Source organism: Polyodon spathula, chromosome 12 (assembly GCF_017654505.1).
Source record: "Polyodon spathula isolate WHYD16114869_AA chromosome 12, ASM1765450v1, whole genome shotgun sequence".
Lineage (NCBI taxonomy): Eukaryota > Metazoa > Chordata > Actinopteri > Acipenseriformes > Polyodontidae > Polyodon > Polyodon spathula.
The window spans coordinates 2,879,971-2,907,808 of NC_054545.1; the positions used below are offsets into that span (position 1 = coordinate 2,879,971).

General features: G+C 44.7%; 1 protein-coding gene across 5 annotated transcripts; it reads left to right on the plus strand.

Annotated features, from left to right (window-relative positions):
• The first annotated feature begins 1,327 nt into the window (after window positions 1–1,327).
• On the plus strand, window positions 1,328–27,212 carry LOC121325046 (F-box only protein 34-like). Of its 5 annotated transcripts, none has more exons than XM_041267350.1 (3): window positions 1,328–1,631; window positions 18,841–19,056; window positions 23,861–27,212. In XM_041267350.1, the coding sequence occupies exons 2-3, from the start codon at window positions 18,980–18,982 to the stop codon at window positions 26,163–26,165; spliced, it is 2,382 nt and encodes a 793-aa protein (XP_041123284.1). In that variant the 5' UTR covers window positions 1,328–1,631; window positions 18,841–18,979; the 3' UTR covers window positions 26,166–27,212. The 5 variants fall into 5 exon arrangements, with proteins under 5 accessions (XP_041123284.1, XP_041123285.1, XP_041123286.1 ...); XM_041267351.1 differs by lacking the exon at window positions 1,328–1,631 and adding an exon at window positions 1,703–1,947; XM_041267352.1 differs by lacking the exon at window positions 1,328–1,631 and adding an exon at window positions 2,433–3,257.
• Window positions 27,213–27,838: the final 626 nt, after the last annotated feature.

Consider the following 27,838-nt stretch of genomic DNA (forward strand, 5'->3'; position numbering starts at 1 on the left):
GGTTGGAAACGAGACGCTTATAGACGCTTATTACCCTAGCTCCAGGCACGCCCACGCTCCGCTCGATTTCAAGAAAAAAAAAAAGTCCTGCGGCTCAAACGAAGACTCATTCCAATGGAACGATAAAGCAAAGGGTACACTTCTTCTTTGCTCAGGTCGTCAACAAGTGTGACTGCAAATAATTCGCTTGGTCTGGAATGGCTTGACCTGGGTTGGTTGATTTCCCTTGGCCACACTTGTGTCGATTAACCTAGCCCACCATTTGGCCTAGTGTCGCACAAGGTTAATAAATGTCAATACAACATGGCCATAGAACTTACGCGAAGTTTTGCGACAACTAAATGGGCCAATATTGTGAACAGGGTCAAGTAAAATCGGATCGGGGGTAACCGGGTAACGTGTCGTTTGTAGGTAAGGATTAAAATCATACTCAGATAATTCTGTTGACACCAATTAGTCGGCATCATTTTTTAGTTAATGCGATTCAACGCTGTTAGAACTTTCCAGTTAACCGAGGAGCCGTTCGGTCGCGCATCATAACATGTCCGTCCAGTTCATTTTAGCCCGCCCCCCCCCCGCAGCAAGACTGGCACAATTGGTTTGCGAACAGCAGTTCTGATCCTTTCCTAATTTTAGTAGGAGTTTATTAGACAACTGTGTGTGTTATCAGCTCGTAGTAAAAAATCAAATGCTATGCAATGGGTCCTTGCTTGGTTTATGGTCGCATCCTCGGCAAACTTTTCTTCCTCTCTCAAGCGCGTCGGCACTTTAAAAATTACTACCTTTTTACGTAGACTTCTGGCTTGGTCTCTGGGAGCCTGCCAAAGCTAATAATTTATAATAGTGGTGGGTGTTAAGCACGACGCTCTGAGACCCTAAGAGGCCCCGGATACAACCTGAAGGGTGGTTTTGAAGCACAGAAATCACGGCTGCAAGGCTGCTTCCTGCTTCTCCTTGATCCAATATACGTAAATAACTGTTTTTAATTTGGGTAAGAAGGGAACCATTATGCTGGACGTTTTGCAACCTTCATAGCGCAGTTTACCCGATCAGAGTCAAAAGAAAGAAACTGCGTTTTCACTGGGTCGGTGTGGTTAGGGAAAAACCCCTAATATAAATGTTTTCAATTGAATTGGTGCGTTATAATTCTATCACATTTGAAAAAGTAATTTTCTCTTTTTTTTTTTTACTTCACTGAAAATAGTATGTCATGATAACGTGGACCAGAATCAGGTGCTTCTCTCATTCAGGGCGGCGCCCACGCAGGTGTCAGCAAACAAGGCGCTGTTTACTTTGCGCGCACTCGCCAACCCCACTTGCGTGCGCGCTCCCTCCAAAGACGCCAGGACGGCACGCACTGTATCATTTAGCTTTGCGTCTCCCCCTTGCTAATGAGGCTAGGGGAGGGAAAGCGTGGATAAATAGAAAACCCAAAATGAGTACAATTCATAAAAACAAGAATATAAACCGCCAGCCTCAGCAGCACCCATATTTAACATCAAATATATACTGAGCATAATATTTGAACGGCGCAACAAGAATAGACGAAGCTGACTGAAGCTACAACGCTTTTATTTTTTTGCGGAGAGATTTGCGCGAAGCGCGACCCCTTCTTTCCAGTCTCCGTGCAGGTCTGTCACAGTCTCTCTCTCTCTCTATATATATATTTGTGTGTGTGTTTGTAATGCTGTTCCTGCTTTTCCTGTGTGTTTTAGTGAATGCTGTTTTATTTCGTGTGTGTTGGTCGTGTTGCTCCTCAGTCCTGGGGTGTTGTCTGCCTGTCTTATCTTGTGGATTAAAGTTTCTACACTTCTTGCATCTCGATGGTAGCGCTGCAGTCGTCGTGCTGCTGGCTGTGGGCTCCTAGCTGGATGAGATCCTGGACAACACGGGCCAGGTTTCAGGAGACGGCTTGTTTTCCTTCATTTACGCTAATGTGATGTACTGGTAAATGTTGTGATGATTCTTTTTCTTTTAATCGATTTTTTTAGTGGTTTCTCAATTGCGTCATGTTCGTATTCTTGTGTTTTATGTATGTATGTATGTATGTATGTATGTATGTATGTGTGGTTGCTAGTAGTTCACAGCACTGTGCTAAGTAACGCTAGTTCGGGCCTCAGCCCCGGTCTTTCCTGGGTGTGGGTACGGTAGATCTGTAACAGGTTTAGGTCTTCCTGTTGTCCGAAGCAGATGACAGACTCGCACTAGCGAAATATTAATTCCTCCAGGCTTTGTGTTCATGTTACCGATTCGTGTGTTTTACGCGCAAGACTTCTAACAAGTTTAAATTTCACAAATGAATACAAAAGTTGAGATCTCGGTAAAAAGCGAATAGCAGTGAGAGGTGGTAGCTGAGGTACCCCGGTGTGTGTGTGTGTATAATATATAAAATAAATAATATAAATAATCACACACACTGTGCTTGAGTAATTGTGAACTTGTAGTGTCAAATTTGAGTCGTAGCTATTTAAAATGTGGTGTTCAGGTCGTGGGGTAAACTTGAGTTTGTGACAGATCAGCATTGAACTAGCCAGTATAGTGAGTTTGGGATGTGTGTGTTTGTTTGTTCATTTGTATTTAAAGAACAGTCGAGCAGGAAAAATCGAAACACGAGTTTTTCCATTACCTGGAAGAATTGTGATAAGTTAAGGCAGTTTACCAAGTTTGTGGTATTTATTTTTTTATTATTATTTTTTTGTTTAATATGCACAATAACAAAGTAGTCCAATAAAACAACCAACCAAAATAATTGTCAGTGCTTTTGAGTGGAAAGAGATTTATCTTGGCTACAACCAGTGTTGATGACAGGCTGTGCTATATGACGTGCATCAGGGTTTTTGCGGTCTAAAAAAACAAACACAAACTTTGTATTTAAGCTGCTGTTGACCTAGCTGTGGGTTGCGTATCCATTTTTAAAAGCTCCTTTTTTCTTTGTTTTTTTATTTTTATTTAAGGAGTGTTCAGTCAGATTGCTGGCCTGTTGTGTTGGTGTGTTTGCCAGTGTGACGTCATGTATCTTTTGTGAGGCAGCCCTAACCCCTCCCGCCCACGATTGACAGTGACCTGGCAATGACTGACTTGATTGGAAATATAAAAACACAAACTGACAAGAATAGGTGTATCCTTCAACAGCTAGTGAGCTTTCCAATGCAAGAGCCATCCAACCAATCAATCAACCAACCAACCCAGTTTACAAACAAGCATCTAGTTGGAACAGTCTTTGGGAAGCTGAGGATTCAAACTACTTCAAATGCAAGGTGATGTGTTGAGACTAGTCTGCCCTATTACTTCAAACCAGTTTTCTGGGGGTGGGGTTACTTTTCAGTCAACCTGCTCGCTGCTAGTCAGTCTGCCTGCTAAAAGACAAGTTGGTGTGAAACGGCAAGCAGCTGCTCTTTCCAGAAGTTCAGTAAGGGATGAATTTTTTTTTTCCTTCCACAAAACCAGTTGGTTGGGCTTCAGACGGAAGTGGTGCCCAAGGGGGTCATTCTTATGACAGGGTTATGCTATTTATAATGGGGGTATTACAAGCCCATTTTCCCATGATTGATGTGTTCAGGGGGCTTCAGTTATTTCAAGTGGTTTGCTCGTCAAGGGGCAAGCCAAGAGCCAACATAGATGGACTTGCAAGTTGTGTCTCTCTGTAGTGATGAGGTTAGCTGCATGAATATGTTTGACTTGATGCCAACATTTCAAGTTAACTAACCCAACCCAGCCTGAATAATGATCTCTGTAGAGCAAGCTGAGCACAACCAAGGCTTTACTGAGTCCTGTCGGTTGGCTGGAGCAGCACTAGAAGCTGAGCCTCTTGCCCTTCGGAGCTGGAGTAGCCCCACGGGTTCATGTTTAGACGTGCCGAGATAGTGGTTCACCTGGACTCCCTCTCTCCAGTTCAGCGCGAGAGTCTGCTGGAAGAATACGGTCGGCGATAGTTCAATAAATCTACCTGTCTGTGCTGGTCTGGGGCGCCAGACGCCCTCTTTTTGTACAGAGACAGGTTTAGACAAACTTTTCGTTGTCTGTTGGACGAGTCGGTCTCAGATATTTGCTCGTTTCTCCAACAGAGTGGGAGTGGAGGGGGTGGGCGCCACTTCTAGCTGCAACGTACTGGGTGTTCATGAAAGAAACCTTTTTGTAGAGCAGTCAAATAGCTGAAGTAAGTGTTTTGGCTTGTTTCCAAACTGTTTGGTGTATTTGTGTGTGTTCTGCTCTTGGCTGGAAAAATCATTGAGGTACAATACCTGTAAAGCTTTGTAGAACCCTCTGTTTGAACAGTAACTTTCCACAGCTAAATACTGTAAGATTAAAACTCGAGTTTGGCTTTCGTACGAGGACAGCCTTTGTCTTTTGTTTTATTTTGTGTTTTATGTTCCGTGTTTAAGGTAGGATGATAACTAAACCGCCTTTAAGACCGGTTTAGGTGGGAGAATATAAAACAGACTTTCAGTTGTGAGAACGCACAAACGGATTAATCTCCCATAACAATGGTTGTTGTATCAGGGGATTAGGTAAAATAAAATTCCCATTGCATAGCAGTTTGATCTATTCCTGCTTTTAATAACACCCACACACACCTGAGCTTTTTACCTTTACAGTGTAGCTAATGAAGCTCCTAGTAAAACCTGGAATGGCTGCAGTTTACACTGTCGGTGGATGTACAGCAATTTTACTTTAGGAGTCTTTTCTTTTTATGATTCAGTAGATGTTCAGTATCAAGCCAGGGAGTGCCCAATGGGTTTTGTTTTCACATCTGCTGCAGCTGTTGCTCTTCTTGCCTGCACCTGCTCACACAGGGCAATGCTCTCTGCAGCACTGAAGGGTAGCTCGCTCACCTGGATGAGACTCTGATCTGAGCTCTCGGGGGGGGGGGGGGGGGGGGGGGGGGGGGGGGGGTCTGCTTCATCGGACCCTGGGAGCAGCTTTTCCGGCAGCGTCCTGTGCTGGGAGTGCAGCTTCACTGGGCTCGGAGTATGACCTGAAACTGAGGAGAGGGAGCTGATTGGTGGAACCAGGAACATGCACAGTTTCATCTGCATTCCATTGGGACAAAGTGGAGGGGGTGGGGGTGCTGTGCTAATGAAATGAAAGAGGAGCTGGTGCATTGTTAAATGTGACACAGTCCAACTAGTGATAATTGTCCCGTGTTCCTGCTAATTTCCTGTTCCTGCTGATTGATAATGGTGTTTAAGAAGCCAAGATGTCACTTTTGTGTCAATTTTAAATGCTTACACCACCAATTTCAAAGCAACCCCCCCTCCCCCCCCCCCCCCCCCCCCCCCACCCAGCCCGACAATGACCTCCATCCTCTATTTTCTGAAGCAGCTTTTGAGTTTGTAGCCCAGTCCCTTATTGATTTAATCACAGTATTGTCCAGGTGTTTGCACATGATTCATGTCTTGCTTGCAAACACTTTGGTATTTTAGATTTGCATATAATCGTAGGTCAGGCTGTTTAACCCATTTTACTTTTAAAATAATTCAATAAGTTGTTGACCCACATTTCTCTTTTTACTAACAATTGTATTTGACCATGCACAGTGAATATGTGTGCAATTTGCAGTCTGCTCAGTGCTCTTTGGAACAATTGTTTGTACTGAGATGAGGGGAATGGAGGGGGAGCAGCAGCTGAGTTACAGTCAGTCCAGGCTTTGCGCTGTTTACACACTAATTAGCTGCTTGGAGACAGTTGATTGAAAGAAAAAAAAAAACAAACTGCCCATTCCAGCAGGAGACTACCAGTCTGTGCAAACTAGAGCAATCCCCTTGAAACAAGTTTCTTCCCATTTCTCAGAGTGAAAGAATTAATAAAGGGAGCCTGGATTGTACAGGCAAAGCTGTGGGGGAGTCTGCAGCTTGTCTAGCCCCCCCCCCCCCAGCTGTTAAACTAATCACACTTGCTTATTAACCCATGATGAGCTTGTCTTATCTGCACTTCCTGCATCATGGACACCTCAGTAAACTTCCGGTATATTACATTAAAAGTTGAAGCAGGTTGTATAGCTGAGACTAGCATGCCTTGTTTATATTGGGTTCTGTCTGGAGACCAGTGTCTGATACCTTCATTTTCTGTAACTGATATGTTAATCTGTAACATTTCAAAGAACTTCTGAAGTCACTAGTGCTGCTCGATGCTAGTTAGCAAAGTTGAGACCCATTCTTGTTCCTAATTAGACAGATGTCTGACGCCTTTGCAGAAATGTAGTAATATAGACTATTAGAAGAAGCTTTTAAAATGATTTGACAAGCCTTTCGACTCGAACAGCTTTCCTAAGGGACTGTTCGGTATCCTATGAGTTGTGCTGATCGTGCTCTGTGTACCAGCAGGAAGTCACTGAAGACCTTGAGAGCCTTCCAGTCAAAGCTTTTGTCAAATAATGGAAGACTCTTTTTAGTATTGCTTCTTATACCAGTTGTGTTTCTAGTCCTGGGTAGGAACCAGACTCCTGTTGCATAGCAGTAAGATCTGTTTCCAGGGGTTGATATGCACTTTCCAGGACACACCTGAGCTGAGACACTGCGTCGTTCCATGCTCGTTGTGAAAACATTCAAATGCTGAATGAAAGTCTTTTTTCCATCTTTTATTAGTGCTGGTATTGCTCATTAACACCTTTTTAAAGGTAAAAAAATAGAGTAATGTTGTGAAATGCAGCTGCATTATGAGCACACAAATGTTTGTTCAAGGCTGGCCGGTCTGCCGGGGAGGTGAACTCGTTCAGCAGGGTACTGTAGTGAAACTGCTTGTTTTTCCAGGGTTGGTGACATCATAATGTTACACCCAGTTCATACTGACTGCACTGTGCTTTAGAGACTTGTTTTTGGAAAACGTTCCACAGTTCTTTGATCCTGAAGACTCTAGCCAGTGCTAAGGCGGTGGTCCTTCCTAACCTGTTTCCGAGGTGGGGACCCCCTTCGTGGTCATGGCTTTTCCTGTTGACCCCGAGCCATGAGGTGCTGGAAACCTACATGGATGGCGCTCTTTGTTTTAGAAATCGGCCCTTTTAAACCGGCTATTGTAACATCAGGATGTGTGGCTGTTTGGCCCATAATGCCTGCTTTTGCATTCCTGTGTAAGGTGGAACACAAGTAGCATGGCCTCCAGTTTACTGTGCCTCCCGACTGCAGCATTAGAAATGCAGAGCGCGAATTTACACTAAAAACTCTAGCTTGACGCTATTAGTCGTAATCAAACAAACAGTGTAGAGGGGTGCAAAATGCTAAGTTGGTATAGATTTTAGTTATAAAATGTGTGTGTGGGTCTCATTGAGATTACTTCCTGTATATAAGCTAGTCAGTTTCTTATAAGTTTGTTGTGTTTTGGTTGAATTGGGACGGTGTGCAACAAATTGATATAAGATGTTAATACTGAGCAGTGCATTTGAAACCTGGCTGCAGGGCTAGTTTTGGAAAGCATTTAACAGCAAAACTGTGCAAGTGTTTGCCTTTTTATAAACCCCAGTGCCAGTTGTCAAATGCAAAGTGTAGGGTCGCAAAATGAAGTGCAGAGATGATCAGAGACAATCGAGCACACCGATCGTTGCATCAAAGGTTTTTTGCAGTGGTCATCAAAATACAGAGTGCTCCGGAGAATAACAGTCACTTCATCAGTAACTAGTGTATTCTGCCGGGGTAAAGCATGTACACGGGTTATATAGTTTCTACATAAAATCCCTTGCTCCTATCTGGATTTGGCATGCCTAACCCCGAAGGGATCATAATTTGGTAAGTAACATTGAATATCTGTCTGGAGTCTCGGTTTGGGCGGGCGAGTACAGCGTCCCATGTGTCAGCCGCCCATTCAATTCCGAGGCCTCCTTTTTTATTCTGTAAAGATGATCTATATGAGATAGGGAGCCTATTATTTAATAGATCCGTTATATCACGATTAACGTGTGCCATCATGAGGGTCCCCATTCTATAACATCTCTCTTCATGTTGTGTAATATTTACATCTTTCATTACAGCCATAATTAAGTCCTTAAAAGCTTTGTCCTTAAGTCCCCTGTAGCTGTATTGATAGAGCTTTGAGCATTATACCAGTTTGTCCCATCGTTCTGCTGTTTCTGAAACTCAGCATTCACATTATTCATAGTGGACTGAGCTGCCCCAAACCAACCTGCTGCTTCAGATAGAATTTCTTGCTTGCGCCGTTTAGGGATATCAGTGGACTGGTAAGTATTCTGTTTTACGTATCGGGTGAGTGCATCTTTCATTTGGTTTGTGAATATCTTAGCCAGAGATAAGAAATCAGAACAATGGGTCTGTAACAATTCTAATGAGTAATCACGATGCACTGTGACTCTGTGCCAGACCACCTCCTCAATGAACCCTAATGGTTCCCCCACCTCTATGAGCCCATGTGGTGAAGGGGTGAAGGTCTGGGGACAGGGGAGGTGTCATTGCGGGGTGTAAAGATGTCATTGCAGTATTGGTCAAGGGGATAAGGTCGTTCTGCCCCTAGGTATGGAGGCATGACCTGTTTTTCCTCCTGGTTGCATGCATTGTCCCCGGGGATTGATCTAATGAGTCAAGACAAAACACTTTATAGTTATACATTCGACACAAAACATTTCATGGTTATGCCTTCATTCCAGAGAATCCATATCTTCTCGCTCCTCTGTCCATTGAGGGGAGGACTGAGACCTCCTTGACCTGTGGGTAGCAAATGCGTTCACATGCAAGCTGAGCTACCCAATCGCTGGCTCTTATGTCAAAGGGCTCGGCCCCAGTATTTTGGACCAAGATACCTGCATTTCTGGTCTAGTCGGCATCCACTACGCCGGACCCTATGCAACAAGGGGCAATCCTGGCATAGCACCCAAGTGGTACTTCTATTTGTATATCTGTCAAAACGAGGCTTTAACCTCCTGGAGGCACCAGGTGGTCATACGCGCTGTATAAATCAAGGCCAGCAGCCATTGGAGAACCCCTAGTGGGCAAGTACCCCGCAGGGGTCAATTTGACCACTTGGAGGACATCCGCTTCTGCGGTTAGAGGTGCCACCTTTTGTGGGGGTGGCTCGTGTGTCAGTCGTTTTTGGTAGAGCTTTGTCTGGGTTTTGTGTACCCATTGCCCTTGGTTTTGTTTTTGGATGCATACACAATGTAAAGTGTGTGTTTTCACTATAATTTGGAGATGAAAATCCTTATTTGGACTGGGTATGCCTAGTGCAGGGGCCTCGCTGATCTTTTGTTTCAGGTCATTGAACCCCTGCTCTGCTTCCTCAGTCCACTCACTAACTCCATATTTCTCGGGTGTGTCTTTTAGTAATGAGTACATAAGCCCTGCTGCAGTAGCATAGTCTTCTATGTACTCTCTAACATAATTAGTTGTTCCCAGAAACTGCCTTAGCTCAGTGACAGTGCGGGGTTTGGGTATTAAGGTGAGGGCTAATTTCCTATCTGGGCTCATAGTCTTGCTGTTATAGCTGAGAATATGTCCAGGTTACCTCTTGCTGTAGGAGCTGAGCCTTCTTTGGGTTGACCTTGAACCCTTGGACTTTTAGGAGCAGCAAGGTAGTCCTCAGTAGTTCCTTTGCTTCTGTAAGAGAGGTACTACACAACAAGAAGTCATCCACATAATGCAAAATAGTGCCATGCGGGTTGTCTCTCAAGGGTCTTAGAACCTTGGCAAGACATTGGTGGAACACTACTGGGGTACTACTATGACACCCCTGTGGCATGCGGGTCCAGGTGTATTGGACCCCTTGCACCGTGAAAGCAAACTTCCATTGACCTGCAGGCCTTATAGGTAGGCTCCAGAATCCGTTGCTTATATCAAGAACTGAGAGCCAGCTGGCCTCAGCCGGTACTTCAGTTAATATGTTGTGGGGGTTGGCTACTATTTGAGCCATCTTGGGCAGGGTTTGGTTCAAGCGTTGGTAGTCGATTGTAAGCCTCCACTTGCCCTCTTCCTTAGGGACTGGCCAAATTGGGCTGTTGGTGGGGGAGTTACACTCGACTACAATCCCTTGCATTAGTAAATCAGTAATAATGCCCTTTACTGCTGTCACTGCTTCAGGTTTGACTGGGTACTGCCGTTGTGGAGGATGGGCGTCTCCTTCAATTGTGATAAACACACCCACTGCCTTACCGCAGCCATTGCTGTGCAGAGCCCACACTTCTGGGTACTGCTCAGTCAAGTCCTGGAGTGTGAGAGGGAAAGATGAGACATACATTACATCTAACTCTAAAATGTTTTGCTCATGTGTTTTAGCATGATACATTTTGACTAAAGCGGATTGTGAGCCAATTACTCGGTTCTAAATGCTATTTGCGTACCTCCATTGACTCCTTCGACTACTACAATCTCTTCTGTTAGTGGGATTGGCAGAGTCCAGCCCCAGTATCAGCTAACATTTTACATGGGTGGCCTCTTACCTCCGCGACTTTCATCCCCATCATCATTACCTCCCACCTTTACTCCGACCGAGACCACCGCACGTCTTCCAGTCCTATTGCATCGCCGGTGCGATCCATATTTTATTTACATCCACTCTCTTATATCAACTCCTGAACGAAAGCTTTTCCGTTCTCAAACTGTGACAGATTCTGTCCCTTTTCACAGTCTGAGCTGCACTCGGCTATTTCGTGAACACAGTTTACGTGTTCTCACTCATACTTATGTAAAGGTTACATAGTGTTAAACATCTGCCTTTTCTGAAATGTTGCTTTATCTTTTGCTTAAACAAAACCAATTTAACCCAAACAATTTATTAATAAAATCATCATTCTAAACTGACTTCTTACCAATATAATTTTCCAATATGACAAGTTACTCTACTTGATGGATTTTATTAATAGTTTGTTTTCCTTTGCACTTTAAATTTACACATTGTTGGCGCGCTCATGGACTTTAACTAGGGTTTTATGCCAATACCCTCATCCGCTCCACTTCGTGACGGTTTGTATAACAGGTTTTCCCTATTAACAGGTTGTCCTAACTCGCAAATAGGTCAAAATGTAATAGCCAACAGACAAACATATATTACATACGTATGTAACACCCAGTTCAGAGACTCCACATTATGCTCAACTGTTGCTACTTAAAATATGACTATAGTCTTACGTGTGTGGTATAATCTTCACAACCATACAGCTTGCTAGCATGGGCAGCCACAAACACAATATAACACCAACACTATACAACTGTCCTTTACAACACACACACGAGTATCTGTCACGAAAATATTTTTAATGTTCTCGTCTAGATCCCTTATTTTGTTTCAGGTTGAGTCCCTGACTTAATATCATTGCTTTATACGTGATTTATTAATGTCTCAGTTACCACATTAATCTAGTTATCATCACCTCTCCTGTTAGAAGCTCCGTAAAAAATTAATTGTGACCAACATAAACCAAACATCTCGTATATGTGCAAATAAAACTAGTTAATACCAGTAACTTTGGTGCTTCATTAAACCAAGTGTTCTCCATTCAAGAAAATGCTATCTCCCTGTTTAGTTCAATACAAATTAAATAATCAATATGCAAACTCTTGAAAATAAAACGTTGATTTAATTCTGCATTTTAGAAATCAAATATTATTATACTTGCCATTCTCTGGCTTTCCAATCTACATAACCCCAATCTAGTCCATCCTTTTCTTCTCCCTTGGAGACTCCCATAAGTTTCCCTATTTCTTGCACTTTTCGCACTATAGCCCTATCACCCCATGATTTCACATCAAGATCATGTTCTGCTTGCTTTCTGTCAGCCAATGCCTTTTTCACTTTCTCTAATTCTGCAGCCAGTCACTTGGCTTTATGCAACATGATTACTACAGCCATACTCTTCTGTCCTTTTTCTGTTCTTGAGACCACTTGGTTTGCTTGTGATCTGGGCTGTCTGGTTGCCAACCATTTTTTTTTTTTTTTTTTAGTGCTTTCTTCCTGCTGTCTGCCCATTTTTCAGTCAAGTACTCTCGTACTCCTGACTAGGGCTTTGAGCTTGTCATTTTAACTACTGTTCTATGACACTAACACCACCCCGATGTATATCGCCAACAAAAATGCTTTTAGATTTACACCCTCTGAGTTGTATCGTCTGCTTGCTTCTTGAATACACCCTTCCTGAGAGTTATATCGTCTCCTCACGCTTCTTAGATACACTCCGCTGTACAGGTCTCCGACTACTAATGTAATGGGGACGCCACCCCGCTACTAGAAGGTTTTTACCTGACACCCTAACTATGCAGTGACGGCGCCTTCAGACACACACTCACCTGCCTAGTTACAACCAGATGAACACACTCAATGCCTTTTACTCATTACACCTATGCAACTTCACAACCCACAGGTTTTTGGATTCCAGTTCACCAGCTACGCACTCAAACGGTATCGCTTACCCCAGACATCTAATCATGAGTCCGCACACCAACAGAAGCGCAACGAACATCCTGGAATCCTGCCGACAACGCCAATTTGTAGGGTCGCATTTGTTATATTCATTTCAGAAACCAGTTAAGATTAAGCAAGCATTTTATGGTTAAGCATACATAGCACTTCTCCTTCTCCCCTTCCTCTGTCCCCAGTCATCTGGCTCTGACTAACCCTAAGGGTGTGATGAAACATTCTGTCCTTTCTTTCACCTTTAACAAGTTCTTCATATTGCAAAACTGCACCCCAATGATCATTGGTTGATCCTGTTATCCTGTTTGGTTCCTTCAAAAGCAATAAAACCCTTTTGAAAGGAGTTCCCTACTTGTAAATAATGGTCCAGTTATGGGTTCTTTGCATTGAAATGAAGCTGTTCGTTTGTGGATTCATAGTTGCATCTGAATATTTCAGCTGGGCGCCCAGCTGTTTCACATTTTTAATTTCAGTCCAGTGGAAAGTACTTAAGGATTTAACGATTTGCTTTTTAGTGTTTCCTCTGAAAATTAACAATTTGGTTTCCCTCTGCTTTTCAGAGAACATGGTACACACATACAGCCATGCCCTGTGCTCTGCACAGGACCGTGACACCCAGTGTGTCTGCCAAAGTAGTCCCTGACCGGGGCAAGAGCCGAGTTGCAAGTGAAGTCTGGATTAGCGGCCCTGTGGCGTTGTAAGGTATGACAGGGTGGCGTGCTCCTCTATGGTTCTCGTTCATGGAAGCAGGAAAGTCTGTGCTTTTCATGATCTCCTCTTGCAGTGGCTGTGCTTTCTTTAAATGACTTTTCACCATGTTCACCTATCCGCTGAGGATATGAGGTGGGAGGGAAAGACTTCCTTCGCTGTGTTGGAACTTTCCCAGAGGCATTACAGATGGCAAAGCTTATTTTATTTGCACAACAGAATCACATTTTCCAGTAGATATCCTTGCAGGAGGCTCCAAGGTTTTTGTCTGAGGAACATTAGCCACCCAGTTGGCTTGGCTTTCACTCAATTGATTTCTGTAATTAAAAATTATTTATAATAATTTATTATTCTGCGCAGCTTACTAAATATAAGTCTTGTGTATTAGTAGAAAAGGGTGTGTTTTAGCAGCTGGCTCCACAGAACACTGGAGCAGGTTTTAGTTGGGTGGTGTGGAAGATTCCACTCCAGATTGGCTCTTCGAGTTTGTCAGTCAGGCAGCCCACTGACCTGGCGTGGGAGAAACTAGAACTTGTTTTGTGCTCTTAACGGTCTGCACTTGTGTGTGTGTGTGTGTGTGTGTGTTTTTCTTCCCCGCTCTCCTGTATTTAAGACTGACATTCGTCTGATTTATACAGTCATTTGGTGTAACAGTAAAAAGGAAATGGTTTTTAAGTAGTCTTCAGTTGCTTGTCTGAAAGTGTAGCTCTTGGGTTTCCGAGTGCATTTTAAAAAGGGGATTATTTAATTTCCGAGCCAGAAAAAAACAGCCAAAGGTGATTTTTTATTTTTTGAAATAGGCTTGTTATCGACAATTTGGAGCTGCAGAGCACCATTCGATCGATCGAGCGAATAAATCAGTATGTACAAATAGGGGGATACTTTGTCTCCTGGGATTGACACCCTGTGATAGAGAGATATAGGCAGGGAGGGTTATTGCTGTGACTCGTCTTAATCTTGCTTGCATTCGTTCAAATCCAACAGCAGAATGACCAGGCGAGCAGTCTCACTGTTCCATGTTGCTCTGCATTGCTAAGCAGATGCAAAGCTCGATCTGTGGAAAATTCCAAGAAATCAGCATTTCCGTTTAGCTGTCTTCTGTTCTGTTGTATGAACAGAATCCTGCACGAGTGTTCCAGGAGGGCTGTGGTTGTTTCAATCGTTTGACCTGGATTTTCAGTGCAGTGTCTCTCATTCCTTGCCTTGCCTTGCATTCTTCAGTGCACTTAAGGATCAAGCTCATCCCCAGCACGACTTTCAGCTCCTTCCTTCCAGAAAGTCAAAAAGAATCTGTATTTGTTTTCTTCCAGTAGTTGGGGATTAGGCTGTAAACATGTACTTTGTTCTTGGATGTGGTGTGTACATGGGCGTGGAGTTTCTGTATTTATTCTGTCTGTACTGTATAGTGTGTGTAAATAATGTACGTGACGTAGACCTGCTCAAGTCATAGATTTACGTGTGTGTGTATAATTTGATGTGAGAGTATTTGTTTGCTTTGTGTTAAACTTTTATTATTGCTCCACATTACTGTTTTTTCCCCTAGAATAGCATTCATGCTTCTGTTTCAATGCATTGTTTATACACAGTTGCTGCTTCCACTTAACCCTTCCTGCATTTCACAACCCCACAGCATTGCATTATTTATATTCTAAGATAGAACAACTCAGCAATACAATGTACACTTTGTACAGACTATTACCAGAAACTTGCAGCAGCTGAAGAAAATGTGACTACAGGCTTTACAGAGTTCTGTCCAGAAGGATGATTTCTAAATCATGGGCTTCGTACTAGTGTAAGGACTACTTGCTGGCATCCTAAATACATACAAAGATTTAATGGGGAAATGTATTATCTTTTTTTTAAACTCCCTCCTAACTGTTATGACTAATACTATATTCATTGTGCTGGATCAACGTTTCCCTTGCTTTGTATTTGACGTGAGAGCTTTGCCCCTTTCTGTTTGTTTAGATGTGTTGGTATTTTTCTTTCCTATGGACTAGCCCGGGTTAAACGAGGGGCGAGGTCATGGACCTGCTGCTGCTGTTCCGAACTGGTTGTCAGGGCAGCGGCAGCTTTATTGTGTTAAGCAGATGTGTTACATGCAATGGCAGGAGCAGCAGCTAGAAGCATAAACTGCTTTTTCCCTGCACAGAGTTCCTGCAAATGAGGATTATTACACAGGTGCTAAATGCTTTAACAGGTGTGTGGAAGCCAGCATTTGGTAATGATAATGACACTTTCTCACAGGTATCCTCTTCTGTTTTACACAAGTCTCCTAATTGAACAGTTGTTTTTTTTATAGGCGTGGATGCTCCTCCACACGGCATGTGAGAAGATAAAAGCCATATGTATTTTTTTTAATTGATTGCAGTATTTATAATGAGGTAAATAGATTAGGAAAAATCTGATCAGTATAGTTGGACTGGATATAGGGTTTCAAGCACACAAGGGAACAATCCTTCGAGGGTCTTTGTAATTTAGAATTCTGTACCTGGTTGATGCTTTGCACTTACAAGCCTTATCGTGTTGACCTGATGCCTTACTGATAATAACCTACAACCAGTGATCCCTTCAGAGATTCTTTTTGTCTTGGAAACTGCAATTAATCGATGTTATAATACAGGGGTGGCCAACCCTGGTCCTGGAGAGCCATAGGCTTATCTGGGTTTCATTTCACCGGTGTTCTCAGTTAGGATACTTACTTGAACCAATCATTTTCTTTATTGGTCAACACAAAAGAAAAAAAAATTCGGTCTGTCTCTCTCTCTCTCCACCCCTGCAATGTTAAAGTAACCCAGTGGTTAAGCCATTTCCATGTTGATGCACCAGTGTGTGTTTTTTTAACAGACCTGGGTTACAGAAACTCCATCACTGCTAACACCTGGAGTGAAATGCAAGGTATAATACTGGGCTGGTTTTATGCAGTGACATTTTTGTCCTAGGTTTTTGTTCTCTTCTCAGTCCGCTTAAGTGTTTGAAGGTAGTGGTAACCAGTTTTAATCTTTTTCAGGCAGAATGCAGTGATGTCGGTCTTTGGGAGAGGCAGGTCCTTTTTTTGTTAATATTTAGAAGAACTCCAGTCTGCTGTTCCTGTTTCAACAGCTGTTTTGGGAAGCCCCTGCAGTGCTTGAGTGCGGTGGGTTGTTGTGTGTTTTTTGGCTGCAGTGTACACAGAACGGCATGGCTGAGGTAGTTTGAAGTGTGCATAGCTGAAGACCAGACATCTGCAGGGTTTGGGAAATTAGTCATGCTAAAACAGTGAAAATGTGGTTACACATTACCGTCAAATGCTATTATACATTGAGTCTTCATGCCCGTGTTCTCAAGAATTTGCAAGAGCCCCTCTAGGTGAAATGCTAATTCAGTTGGGCCCTTCCCTGATCCCTTCCCTGTGATTGGTTTATGTGTCTCTGCAGAGGTTTCTTTTGCTAGAGGGAGCTCGCTCCCCAAGGATGCATACCAGCAGGACGTCCCAGATAGGTGTTGCTGGTTATTAACCTGCACAGTGCTCGCAGTAACCGCCCAGCCTGTGGGTTGTTTTATTTTCTACCTGCTCCTCCCTGCAGTTTTTGTGGGGTGAGGTTTCCCATGGAGCCCCAGTGGGTGAGGGGTGGTGGTGAAGGGTCCTTTCATGGTCTCTTTTTGTAATTCATGTAATTCTAGCAAGCTGTTGTTGAGCGCTAGACCCTATGTGGTCAATTGCCAGCATTCGAAGAGTTTAATAAAAATTCCCCATCATGAATGAGATATGTTGCTTGCTGTTGTAATTGCTGGTGTGTTTTTAGGCAGTTTTCAAGCCAGCTAAGGCAGCAGTAGGGTTTCTGTGATTAGCTAAAGGTACAACAGGTCCTGTTACAGGGCTATTAAAATCCAAGGGGAATTTAAAAGGCTCTTTCTCTGTTTCAGCTGGGGTATTTTAAAGGCCCAGTTATCCATGCAATAGATTGTTTGCTTTTCCTGTAAAGTAACATCGGGGGGGGGACACACAACAAAATGATTAGCAGGTAATAATTGTGGTAACTTCTTTTTTATTTATTTATTCTGCTTTTTTTAGGCTCAGAAAATACATTTTAAAGTTGGGATTGGGGGGGGGGGGGGGCTATTGTCGTTTGTGGTGAGAGTGATTTACAGAAAGCGATTCTGTTTGTGTTCAGGGTCATGGCTGTCTTTCATATCCAGGGGCTTAAAACAGACGGTAAGAATGAGTTAGAACCTGAACACACAGAGTTCAGCCGAATGCACACGTACAGCAGCTGCACTTGAGAGATTCTGGGGCGAACACAAGCGGGTTCAAGTAGCCTGCAGTAGAGTGTTTTTGTTTTAAGGGAAAAAATGTACAGGTTTTTATTTTTTATAAATACATTTAAATGTTAATAAAGTTAATATTTAGCACCCCTATATCCTTTAAGCATGGGCTGCATTCATTTTTACAGCACCCACAACATAAAGGACAATTGCAAAACAGAATGTGCTGTAGACGTTTTCAGTTTCCAATAGGTCATGTTTATCTGGCATGTAAATATCTTGTGTTCTCCTCCAGTGCTGCAGTACACTTGTGTAAGGTGATAACCTTTTAGAGCACCTCGTGAGTTCCGATTTATGCTTTAAAATGAAATATTACCGTGTAATATAGAAACCATAGTTAATGCTGATATAATACTCATTCATTTTAAAACCACTTCATTTTTTTTTGTGCATTTTTATGCCAGCGACTTTCCTAATCTTTGTGTGAAGCACTGGAAGGTCTATGTGAACTGTTCTGCTTGTGTTCTCGATTGTGGGCCAGTCTACGAGAGTCTTACCTGTGGGCTCAGGGCTTTGTAATTCCAGCTGATGTATTGGTAGCATGCTATCCCACAGCACTTTCAGCAGTCTTGTGCTTGTTGTCCTATTGCACCACGAGCTTGACGCTGTCTGAGCATATTTGCATCCGCTAGAGAGAATGTGTTTTTTGTGAGGGGAGTGGATGAAAAGTAACCTTTCCATCAGCCACGTTTCAAAAGCCGCTTTTGTCTGGGCTTATCTTGTCTTCATGGCTGACATGCTGCTTTGAAAACAAACTAGAGCCTTGTTCTGTCCCAAGAGCAGCTATGAACAGGGAAGGAGAGAGAATGAATGCTCTTCTACATACTGTATCAGTGTTTGTTTTAGGCTGCCGGACACTTGCTTGTGTTCTGGGTATCTCCAGAGAGCTGTAATCCAATATTTTTACTGCTGTTGGAAAGTTGGCATTGTGTTTCCAGAAACGTTAATATTTTAAAACTGCAATAAGTGTTATTTTCGTGTGGGTCTGTGACTCTCTATTACCTGTTGCTGTGCTGTTCAGTAGAGAGTTGAAATTTGAAGTTGAGAGTAGGCTGTAATAAGTTTAGGAGAGCACTGCTTGTAGCGATTTGTTGTTATAATATTTGTGTGTGATTTTGATTTTATTTATTTATTTAACACTGCTTACACTCGCTCTGGGACAACCGATTTGGCAAGAAAAGATCATTATAGAAGCATTATTATAAGTAATCACTTTATTTTAGTGTTCTGTGGTTTTTGGAATGCTTGTGTGCTTCCTTAATGAAATACACAGGCAGAAACACAAACCTGTGCAGTTTTGTGATTTTTAGATCACCCTTTTTCATGGAATGTACTGAGTAATCCAGGTTTTATAGCAGTGCTAATGGGGATTAAAAAAACTATATATATAAAATAAATAAATACTGTTGCGATGCACCGTAACAAATGGTGCCTGCATTGGTTATTTAAATTCATTCTGTTTTTGTTTTTTCTCCCGTTCAGTTGGAGTTTCTTTTTTTGAGCAAGCAGAAGACTGCTTCCGTTGGGGCTGATCTTAGGAGGAGGAAGAGCGGGCAGGAGGATTGGGAGGATCGTCACTCTAGAGACAGGGAGCGGAGTGCCTTGTGGAAATGTGAATATAATGAGTTCCTGCAGAGCTGCCCTCTACAGGGAACCCTGGACACCTGCAGCATCCTGCACCTTCCACCCTGCGCGCCGGTGAGTGTTAACCTACGAGAGAGCGCCGCGCCTGTCCTGTAGAGTCAAACTGCGCTCGCTGGCCCTGTCGTTACCTAATCTGAGTGGGTGTACTAGGAATGTATGCCATGGGTGCTTACCCAGTAGGGTCTATAGTAAGGGTCACTAAACTTCTCCCCCCCCACCCCCCTCGTGCTTATCCAACCGGACCAGAACGAAATTCGACAACTTCATGCCACATTGCCTTTTTAAGGAAAAGCTTCAATCAAACAATATTGAACATGAACCGAACACCAACGGTTGTCTGTTGGCTTGTGAACCGGCAGCCGGATGTGTGGGAGCACAGCCAAGAAGTCAAAGGTCAGGATTTGGCTCTGGGCTGCTACTTGCCTTACCTAAAGAGATTAGCCACTTTGATATCAGTGTTAAGGGTGCTAGCTGTTTGTAGTGCCTAAACTTTTACTGCAGGTTAAGGTTAGATAACTTTCAGATGAAATATTAGCGGTTATTAAGTTATTGTTATTTATGTAGTTTGTTTGGTCATCGTTAAGCATTTGTTAACATTCCAGCACATCTTGTCTTGTGTGTAGATGGCGAGCGTAGAACATGCAGCACAGACCAGTTGCGTCTAATGGAAGGCAGTGAGTACAAGCTCTTTGTGTGATATCTATAATCCGTTAATACTGTGTGTTGTGCAGGGTGCCTCTCATTAACAGAAAGCATGTTGCGATGTGGGAGCAGCTCAGTTTTCGTCTTGTGCAAACATGTGTTGACATAACTTCTGATAATAAGAAGAGACATCCATCATACAAAAAATACAACCTTTTAGTGAAATTGGCTAAGCGTTTGCTTTACTCGTCCTTTCCTTTATCCTACCTTTTTAGGTTGCAGTCCTTTTTAAAATCAATTCCCAATACCAGTTCCTTCAACGGAATTGGGAATGATATTTTTAGAGACATTTAATAATGGTTGTGATTGTTGAACTGTTTTCATTTCAAGCCATTTTATTTGACTTGCAGTGACTTCTTCAATTTCAGTACATTTGTTGCCACGGTAAGAAGCCCTTTTTTAACAGAACCCTGCTGATTGCTGTTTTGATCAGCGATGTGCTGGAATTGATTAAAAGGGAATGGGACTTGATTTAAAAAAAAAAAAAAAGGTGACCCAACCCTGCCTACAGAGGTAATGCGTTTTATGTACGTATTCAGCTGATCCTGTTAAAAGGTAATGCCAAAAAGCCCAAACTTGTTGTTAACAGATACTGTAGAGAGAGATGCTGTGATAAATGGATTGCATGTGTGCAGTCTTCAGGCAGCGTATCCTTCACTTTGTCAAGATGGCCAGCTTTGACAACAGGAATTTCTAGCTGCAGGGACTTGTAAGAGCAGCGACACAACTTTTAAGGGTTGTGTTTGAGAAGTGCTGTTGTGTACATTTCTGCACCCAGGCTATCAGGAATACCTTTTTGTTTTATCTTTACTGGTGAGACAGAAATAGATTTGTGAGCCTGTGCTCCTGTTTGGACACAGAAAGAGCCCTGGGCAGCTGATCCTGCTCTGCAGAGTGAGCACAACATAGTCCTACCAGACCCACTCATTCCCTGCCTCCCTGCTTTACAGAGCCTGTACCCCGCACTTTAGCAGGAAGGGTTGTGATTCATATTGATCTGCCAACACCTGTAGGGTGTCTTGCCAAGGGATTCAATTTTGTGTAAACTAATGCTTCATTTTACTGTAAACTTTATTGGTTAAGTACAATTTAACTAGCTTAATTTAACAATTTAGCTAGGTTTAATAGTTAATACAGTGTGTTTTTTTTTTTGTCTTGTCAAGTGCGAGGGTGAGGGTGGGGTGGAATGACCCACTTGTGTTCAGAATCGTGATCATTGTTGAAGACTTGCCGTCTTTCAGGGGAAACTCGTTATTTAATTGACACCACAAATGTATTTGTAAAAGGTTAAACTCATTTCTTTTAAATGATGTTCTTTTTGTATTAAAGATTGTTTGCTTAGCATTTGTAGATGTGTGCTGCAGTGTAGCCTGCATGCTGGTTCCCATAGAGGCCAAAGACAGCCAGGTGTGAACAAACAGGAGCCTCATAGAAGTGGCAGCTGTTTAGAGTCACACGTCAACTGAAGGGCAATCGAGAGCAGTCCGTGTGTGTGGTTGCTTGGAAGGGCAGTCAGAAGTCATACCAAGGGGCAGGGGGGTTAAAAGGGAAAGGCAGATCAGAAACAACCTTGGTTATAGGAGATGGGTCATTATTGGCAATAGGGTTATTTCCGGATGGATAGTCAAACTTGTGTGTGGCTGGGGGGTGGGGGGAGGTGGGGGGGGTTGCATGTGCCCCACCACCACCACTTGTAGAAGGCCAACCCAAATTTGGTCACAGTGACTGACAAGGGAAAGCCTTATATGCACTTCTTGCTGTCGAGGCTACAGCATTCCTTATGGGTGCTACTGCATGTTCCCATGTTGAAAGTGGACTAGACGTCCCGTATCAGCAGGGCTGTGCTGTAGCTTCTGTGTTTTATAAATGGCCCTGCTTTTGTGGCTCAGTTCCATGCTGTCCGCAAGGTGAGAGACAGGCTGTTTATCTAACAAGACTTGGAGAATTTGTTTTTGCGACCATGGCCACGTGCGCCGCTCCAGTATTTTTCAAGGTGGATGTTGTAGGGTACAGATTTGTTTCTCATGGTTATGAGCGTTCTGGTGCTGTGTGTGTCGCCCCTCTTCAGATGTGTTCCAGCCTTGTAGGCTAGCTTCTATTTGCTTTCGTGCTCAAGCTGTTGATGTTTACATGTGCAGATCAAGGCTGGAGGTGTGAACTGTAAGAGCAATGCTATTGACACAGGCACTGTTAGAATTGCTGTGTGCCTCAAGGCATTGTAAACTGCAGCAGCTACAAAAATAAATTACAATAAAAAAGCAGGCAGAAACTAGTTTGTTAGGGCTGGCATTAGAAAAGAGGGCCACCTAGTGAAGTAATAAAGGGTTGTGCTGTACGTCAGAATCGGGTTTCAGTAGCCAGCACGTGTCCTTTTCTTTATTTTAAGTAATTGTTGGTTATTCAATATCAACCTGAAGGTCTCTTCTGCTCTCCTTTTGGCAATTTTGAGTTACACATACCCTACTGCAGGACTTGCAGAAATGACTACAGCTGCAAAAATGTCTACCTGCAATGTTGACTATGCCTAGTAACAGAAGGAAGATTAAGCACACTCTGTTCCTCTGGGCGTCATGAACCTGGGACAACAGATTCTGTCTAATTGCAGTGAGACAGGAAGCTTTTCCACCATTCATGATGGGGTCCTAGAAATTGTTTTCTTAAAAGTGACACGGCGAGAACAAAAGACAAAAACTATTTGGCAAAGTGAAATCTTTTTCCTGGCAACGGAGATCCCCTCTGGATGCCAAGTACTGGGCGATACAAGATACTCTGCAGCAGGACAACGTAATTCTTCCTTATATAGTTTGCACTGCCGAACAGGAGCCGTTAATGCTGTGCTACAGTAGGTGCTTGGGCAAGGTTGTTTATGGGGGCGGGTGGTGTGGTGCAGTGCTTGGGGAAGGTTGTTTATGGGGGCGGGTGGTGCAGTGCTTGGGCAAGGTTGTTTATGGGGGCGGGTGGTGTGGTGCAGTGCTTGGGCAAGGTTGTTTATGGGGGCGGGTGGTGCAGTGCTTGGGGAAGGTTGTTTATGGGGGCGGGTGGTGCAGTGCTTGGGGAAGGTTGTTTATGGGGGCGGGTGGTGTGGTGCAGTGCTTGGGCAAGGTTGTTTATGGGGGCGGGCGGTGTGGTGCAGTGCTTGGGCAAGGTTGTTTATGGGGGCGGGCGGTGTGGTGCAGTGCTTGGGCAAGGTTGTTTATGGGGGCGGGCGGTGTGGTGCAGTGCTTGGGCAAGGTTGTTTATGGGGGCGGGCGGTGTGGTGCAGTGCTTGGGCAAGGTTGTTTATGGGGGCGGGCGGTGTGGTGCAGTGCTTGGGCAAGGTTGTTTATGGGGGCGGGCGGTGTGGTGCAGTGCTTGGGCAAGGTTGTTTATGGGGGCGGTGGGGGCGGGTGTGTGTGCAGTGCTTGCTTGGGCAAGGTTGTTTATGGGGGCGGGTGGTGTGGTGCAGTGCTTGGGCAAGGTTGTTTATGGGGGCGGGCGGTGTGGTGCAGTGCTTGGGCAAGGTTGTTTATGGGGGCGGGCGGTGTGGTGCAGTGCTTGGGCAAGGTTGTTTATGGGGGCGGGCGGTGTGGTGCAGTGCTTGGGCAAGGTTGTTTATGGGGGCGGGCGGTGTGGTGCAGTGCTTGGGGAAGGTTGTTTATGGGGGCGGGTGGTGTGGTGCAGTGCTTGGGGAAGGTTGTTTATGGGGGCGGGTGGTGTGGTGCAGTGCTTGGGCAAGGTTGTTTATGGGGGCGGGTGGTGTGGTGCAGTGCTTGGGGAAGGTTGTTTATGGGGGCGGGTGGTGTGGTGCAGTGCTTGGGCAAGGTTGTTTATGGGGGCGGGTGGTGTGGTGCAGTGCTTGGGGAAGGTTGTTTATGGGGGCGGGTGGTGTGGTGCAGCGCATGGGGGTGGGTGGTGATGTAGTAGTCAATTTTTTTTTTCTTTTTGATTTTTGCACTAGAGATCTAGATGCATTAGTCCCCATTAGTGTGCAGGGGGATGGCCATTAATTGGTGCACAGTGCTTGTTCAGATGTGGGGCTGTAGTGGAGGCGTGCAGTTAAGTGCCTGTTGTGGTTGCTCATTGTAATACATTTATAAAAGGTTATAAAAGTTCATTTAAAATGGGTGGTGTTAGATGGAAATTATTCACAAAAATGTATTCTCTTATTTTTCCTTAGGTCTACCACTATGCATCTTAAGCCATATCCCAAATTTCAAAAGAAGGACTTGCCATTGGAGACAAGCCCGGACAGCCTCCGTGGCCTTCACCTAAGCCAGCAGGGGGCGCTGCGGACTGAGCGATGCTCTAACGCCTGTGTCACGCGGCAGCCCTGCTCACCAGGGGGCTTGCATGGCAACAGCACGGCCAAGCGACGCCTCTTCGGGGTGCTGTCCACCAACACCATGTGCAATAGCACCAGCAGCGCTGGCCACAAACCCAGCGGAGAGTCCCTGTGCGCCCGGGCCAGGAAAAGCAGGACGGCCTCTCTGAACTCCATCACAGGGTCCCTGCTGCTGCTGTCCACCTCCTCCGAGAACGACGATTCCTTCAACATCCACCGGGGAGACGAGGCGGAGGGGCCTCTGGACATCTGGGCAGTCATCAAGCCTGGGAACACCAAGGAGAAAATCGCCATCTTTGCTGCCAGCAGCAACAACAGCAGCAGTGCCGGCAGTGGAAACAGAAATCTTAGCAGCAGCATTAGCGTCAGCATTAGCAACGGCAGTAACAGCAGCAGCCCCAGCAACCGGACAGTATCAATGAAAATCAAGGGCAGCTGGGAGGTCGAGGGCTCAGTAGCCAAGCGCAGGAAACGATCTGCGGACCCTGACACACTCAAGACCCCAGAGCAGAAGCCACTGCCGCTGCCCAACAGGACGAGGGATTGTGGGGTAAGGGAGGTGGGGGAACAGTCGGACAGCGTGGTGATTGAGGGGGAGGGAGGAGAGGAAGAAACGGAGGAGGAAGAGGATGGGGATGGGGAGGGAGGGAAAGCCCTGTCTGTGGTGGAGATGGTGGCGTATTTAGAGCAGAGGGCCAGCGATCTGCTCACCGACTGCTCCAAACACTGCCCTGTGCGCGGCTCGAGTTGCGTTGGGCAATCGAAGGGGGGGACAGCAGTGGAGCAGCAGTCTGTTTCGGAGAGCCAGGGGGACTGCGTCAGGGTGCTAGAGATGGTGGCCAAGCTGGAGTCGGAGTGCCTCAAGAGGCAGTGCGAGCGGGAGGCCAGCACGGGGCTGTCCCGCAACAACAGCCTGCGCAGGAACGTGGGGAGAGTGCTGCTAGCAACAGGGCAGGTTCCCCTGCTCTCCACGCAGCAGCAGCAGCCAGAGTCTGAGCCCCAGCATCCTCCTCACCTTCAGCAGGGTCAGAACTGTTTGTTGGAGGAGGAGTCTCCTGACAAATCCAGCAGGAGGAGCCCCAAGAAAAATGGGGATAACTGTGAAACGCCGGCTTCAGAAACTGCCAGTTCGGTCTTCAGGGAAAGGGAGGGGAGCTATTGCTGCGTAGATTTAACAGAGCCTCTGCACTTGCATTGCAGGCCTAAGGGCTGCTCTAAAGAGGATAGGGAGCAGCAGGGGGAGAGGAGGATGAGGGGTAAAGAGGGTAGCGCTGGTGAGTCCTCCTGTGTAATGGAGGGGGACTCGGGTGCGAGAGCCGGGCTGCAGCAGGAGAGGCGAGAGGAGTACGAGCCCCACGTCAGCCATCGTGAGGAGCAGATTCCCGGGATGCTGTTTTTCAGACAGCCTCCGTCCTTGACTGTGCAGGCCCAGCTCTCGCAGCCACCAGCAGCTGCAGCAGCAGTAAAGAAAGATGAGGAGGAGGAAGCAGGAAAAGAAGTTAGTAGAGAATCTGAGCTTTCCATAGACTCCGCTCCACTAAGAGACTTCACCCCACAAAGAGACTCCACCCCAACAGAACTGCCCCGACCCCTGTCTGGGGAGGAGGGAGAGACGGACAGTGAGGGCCCGTCCCAGCAGCGAGAGACATTGCCTGTGCGCAGGCTGGTCTCCCACGAGTTCCTGGAGATGCGCTTCAAGATCCAGCAGCTGCTGGAGCCCCAGCAGTACATGGCCTTTCTGCCACATCACATCATAGTGCAGATCTTCCGCTTCTTACCCACGGAGACGCTGGCCGCGCTCAAGTGCACCTGCCATTATTTCCAGTTCATCATCGAGAGCTACAACGTGCGGCCTGCCGACTCCCGCTGGGTATGCGACCCCCGCTACAGGGACGACCCCTGCAAGCAGTGCAAGAAGCGCTACGGACGCGGGGATGTGTCGCTCTGCCGCTGGCACCCCAAGCCGTACTGCCAGGCGCTGCCGTATGGCCCTGGCTACTGGATGTGCTGCCACAGCTCCCAGAAGGACGCGGCGGGCTGCAGCGTTGGGCTGCATGACAACCGCTGGGTCCCCGCCTTCCACAGCTTGAACATGCCAATATACAAGAGAGTGCGGGGGGCTGAGGAGGACACTTCATAGGGGTGCTGTGGGTGGGAATAGCAGGGGGAGGGATGCTGTTGTGGTGTGTTTGTTGTTTTTGTCTGTGTGTGTGTGATTCAGGCCAGATTGTTTTTACACACTTAACAAGGTATCACTGAATCGTTTCTGATCAATCTTGGGAAGATCTGAACGTGTTTATTTAATATTACAACGCAGTTATTGCATAATTAACACGATCGCTGCTTGCTGCTACCATAAAATAATGCCTCTGGCATGCTTTAATAATGACTTCAGAGGGTAGTGGCAGGATAGGGCTGGGGTGAAGCTGGGACTCTAATGTACCTAGTGTCAGCATAACAGACACTGAGCAAACTCACACTGAGCAGCCACTGCGTCGAAGATGCCAGGTGAGTGGTCTGTATCTCCTTGTTTCAGACGCAAAGTGCTGCACCTCTCTGTTTCACACACTGTTCAGTTTGGAGATATGGAAATTGAAGTTTCAGCATTTTGATCTACAAGCAAAGTTATATGCTGTAAAAAATATATTTTAGTGGCTTGGCAGTCTGGCACAAAATGTGAGAGAGATTTATATGATATATTCCTAGCGTATAGAGAATACGTTGTCTGTTAAAGTACGTTTTTGTTTTTAATTTGGTCTGCACCAGTGATGACATTGACAGTTTGGAGTTGTTTTCTTGCTGTAATTCTGAGTGAATGGAGCCTGTCTCCTGCGCTGTTTACAATGTATATAATAGTGAGTCCTATCAATTCATACAGGGTGAGGGGCTATGCGTGTACAGTACTTGAGAGCGTCTGCAACCCTCTGTGGATCAAACACAGGATTCTACCCCTGCCTTGTACATATTTAAAGAAAGAATCCAGGTTGTACGTGCGTGCGTGTGTGTTTGTATATATATAAATATATGTATATATAAAGTATAGAACTGGCACAGCCACTTAACCACTACAGTGCAGCTATGCAAGCATTGCAGATATTAATGTTTATTTTTGCTTCTGTTTTTTCTTGTTTTATGTTATTCTCCTATCTATTATAATCTTTTGATTCTGAAAAGACACCTAAATAATATGGAGTTCTAATGAAATGTTTTTTTATGTGTGTGTGTGTGTGTGTGTGTGTGTGTGTGTGTGTGTGTGTATATATATATATAATATATATATATATATATATATATATATATATATAATATATATATATATATATATATAAAATATATTACAGTACCTAAAATCAGCTATGGTCAAATGTTTTGCATCCCCCTATAGAATCAACACATTTTGCTTCATTAGGTTGAACGAAAGCCGCTGAATAATGTTACGTTAACATATTGAATTGCACACTGCTTTGTAGTTTTCCATTTACTTTACATATAATGGTCTCAATCCTAAAATTGTAGGTGATGCTAAATTTTTGCCCGTAAGGGGGTGTGTGCGTGCACGATGGCCAAAAGTTTTGCATCACCTAGAATGTAACACTACAAAGTGGTGTGCAAGTCAATATGTTAACGTGCATTATTCAGCAGCTTTCATTTGATTTAATGAAGCAAAATGTGTTAATTCTGTAGGGGGGGTGGGGGGGTGCTTTTTTTTATTATTATGGACAATTTTTATTTGGGCTTTGAACAAAGGAAAACAAAAAGAAATAAACAAGCAGATGGATTTTAAAAACATTATTGTATAATGACACATTACAA

Excerpts from the sequence above, each read along its gene's own strand:
- LOC121325046 (XM_041267350.1), top strand. The coding sequence starts at position 18,980 with ATGAGTTCCTGCAGAGCTGCCCTCTACAGGGAACCCTGGACACCTGCA. Across the intron at positions 19,057-23,860 it reads ACCTTCCACCCTGCGCGCCG|GTCTACCACTATGCATCTTA; the intron begins GTGAGTGTTAAC and ends ATTTTTCCTTAG.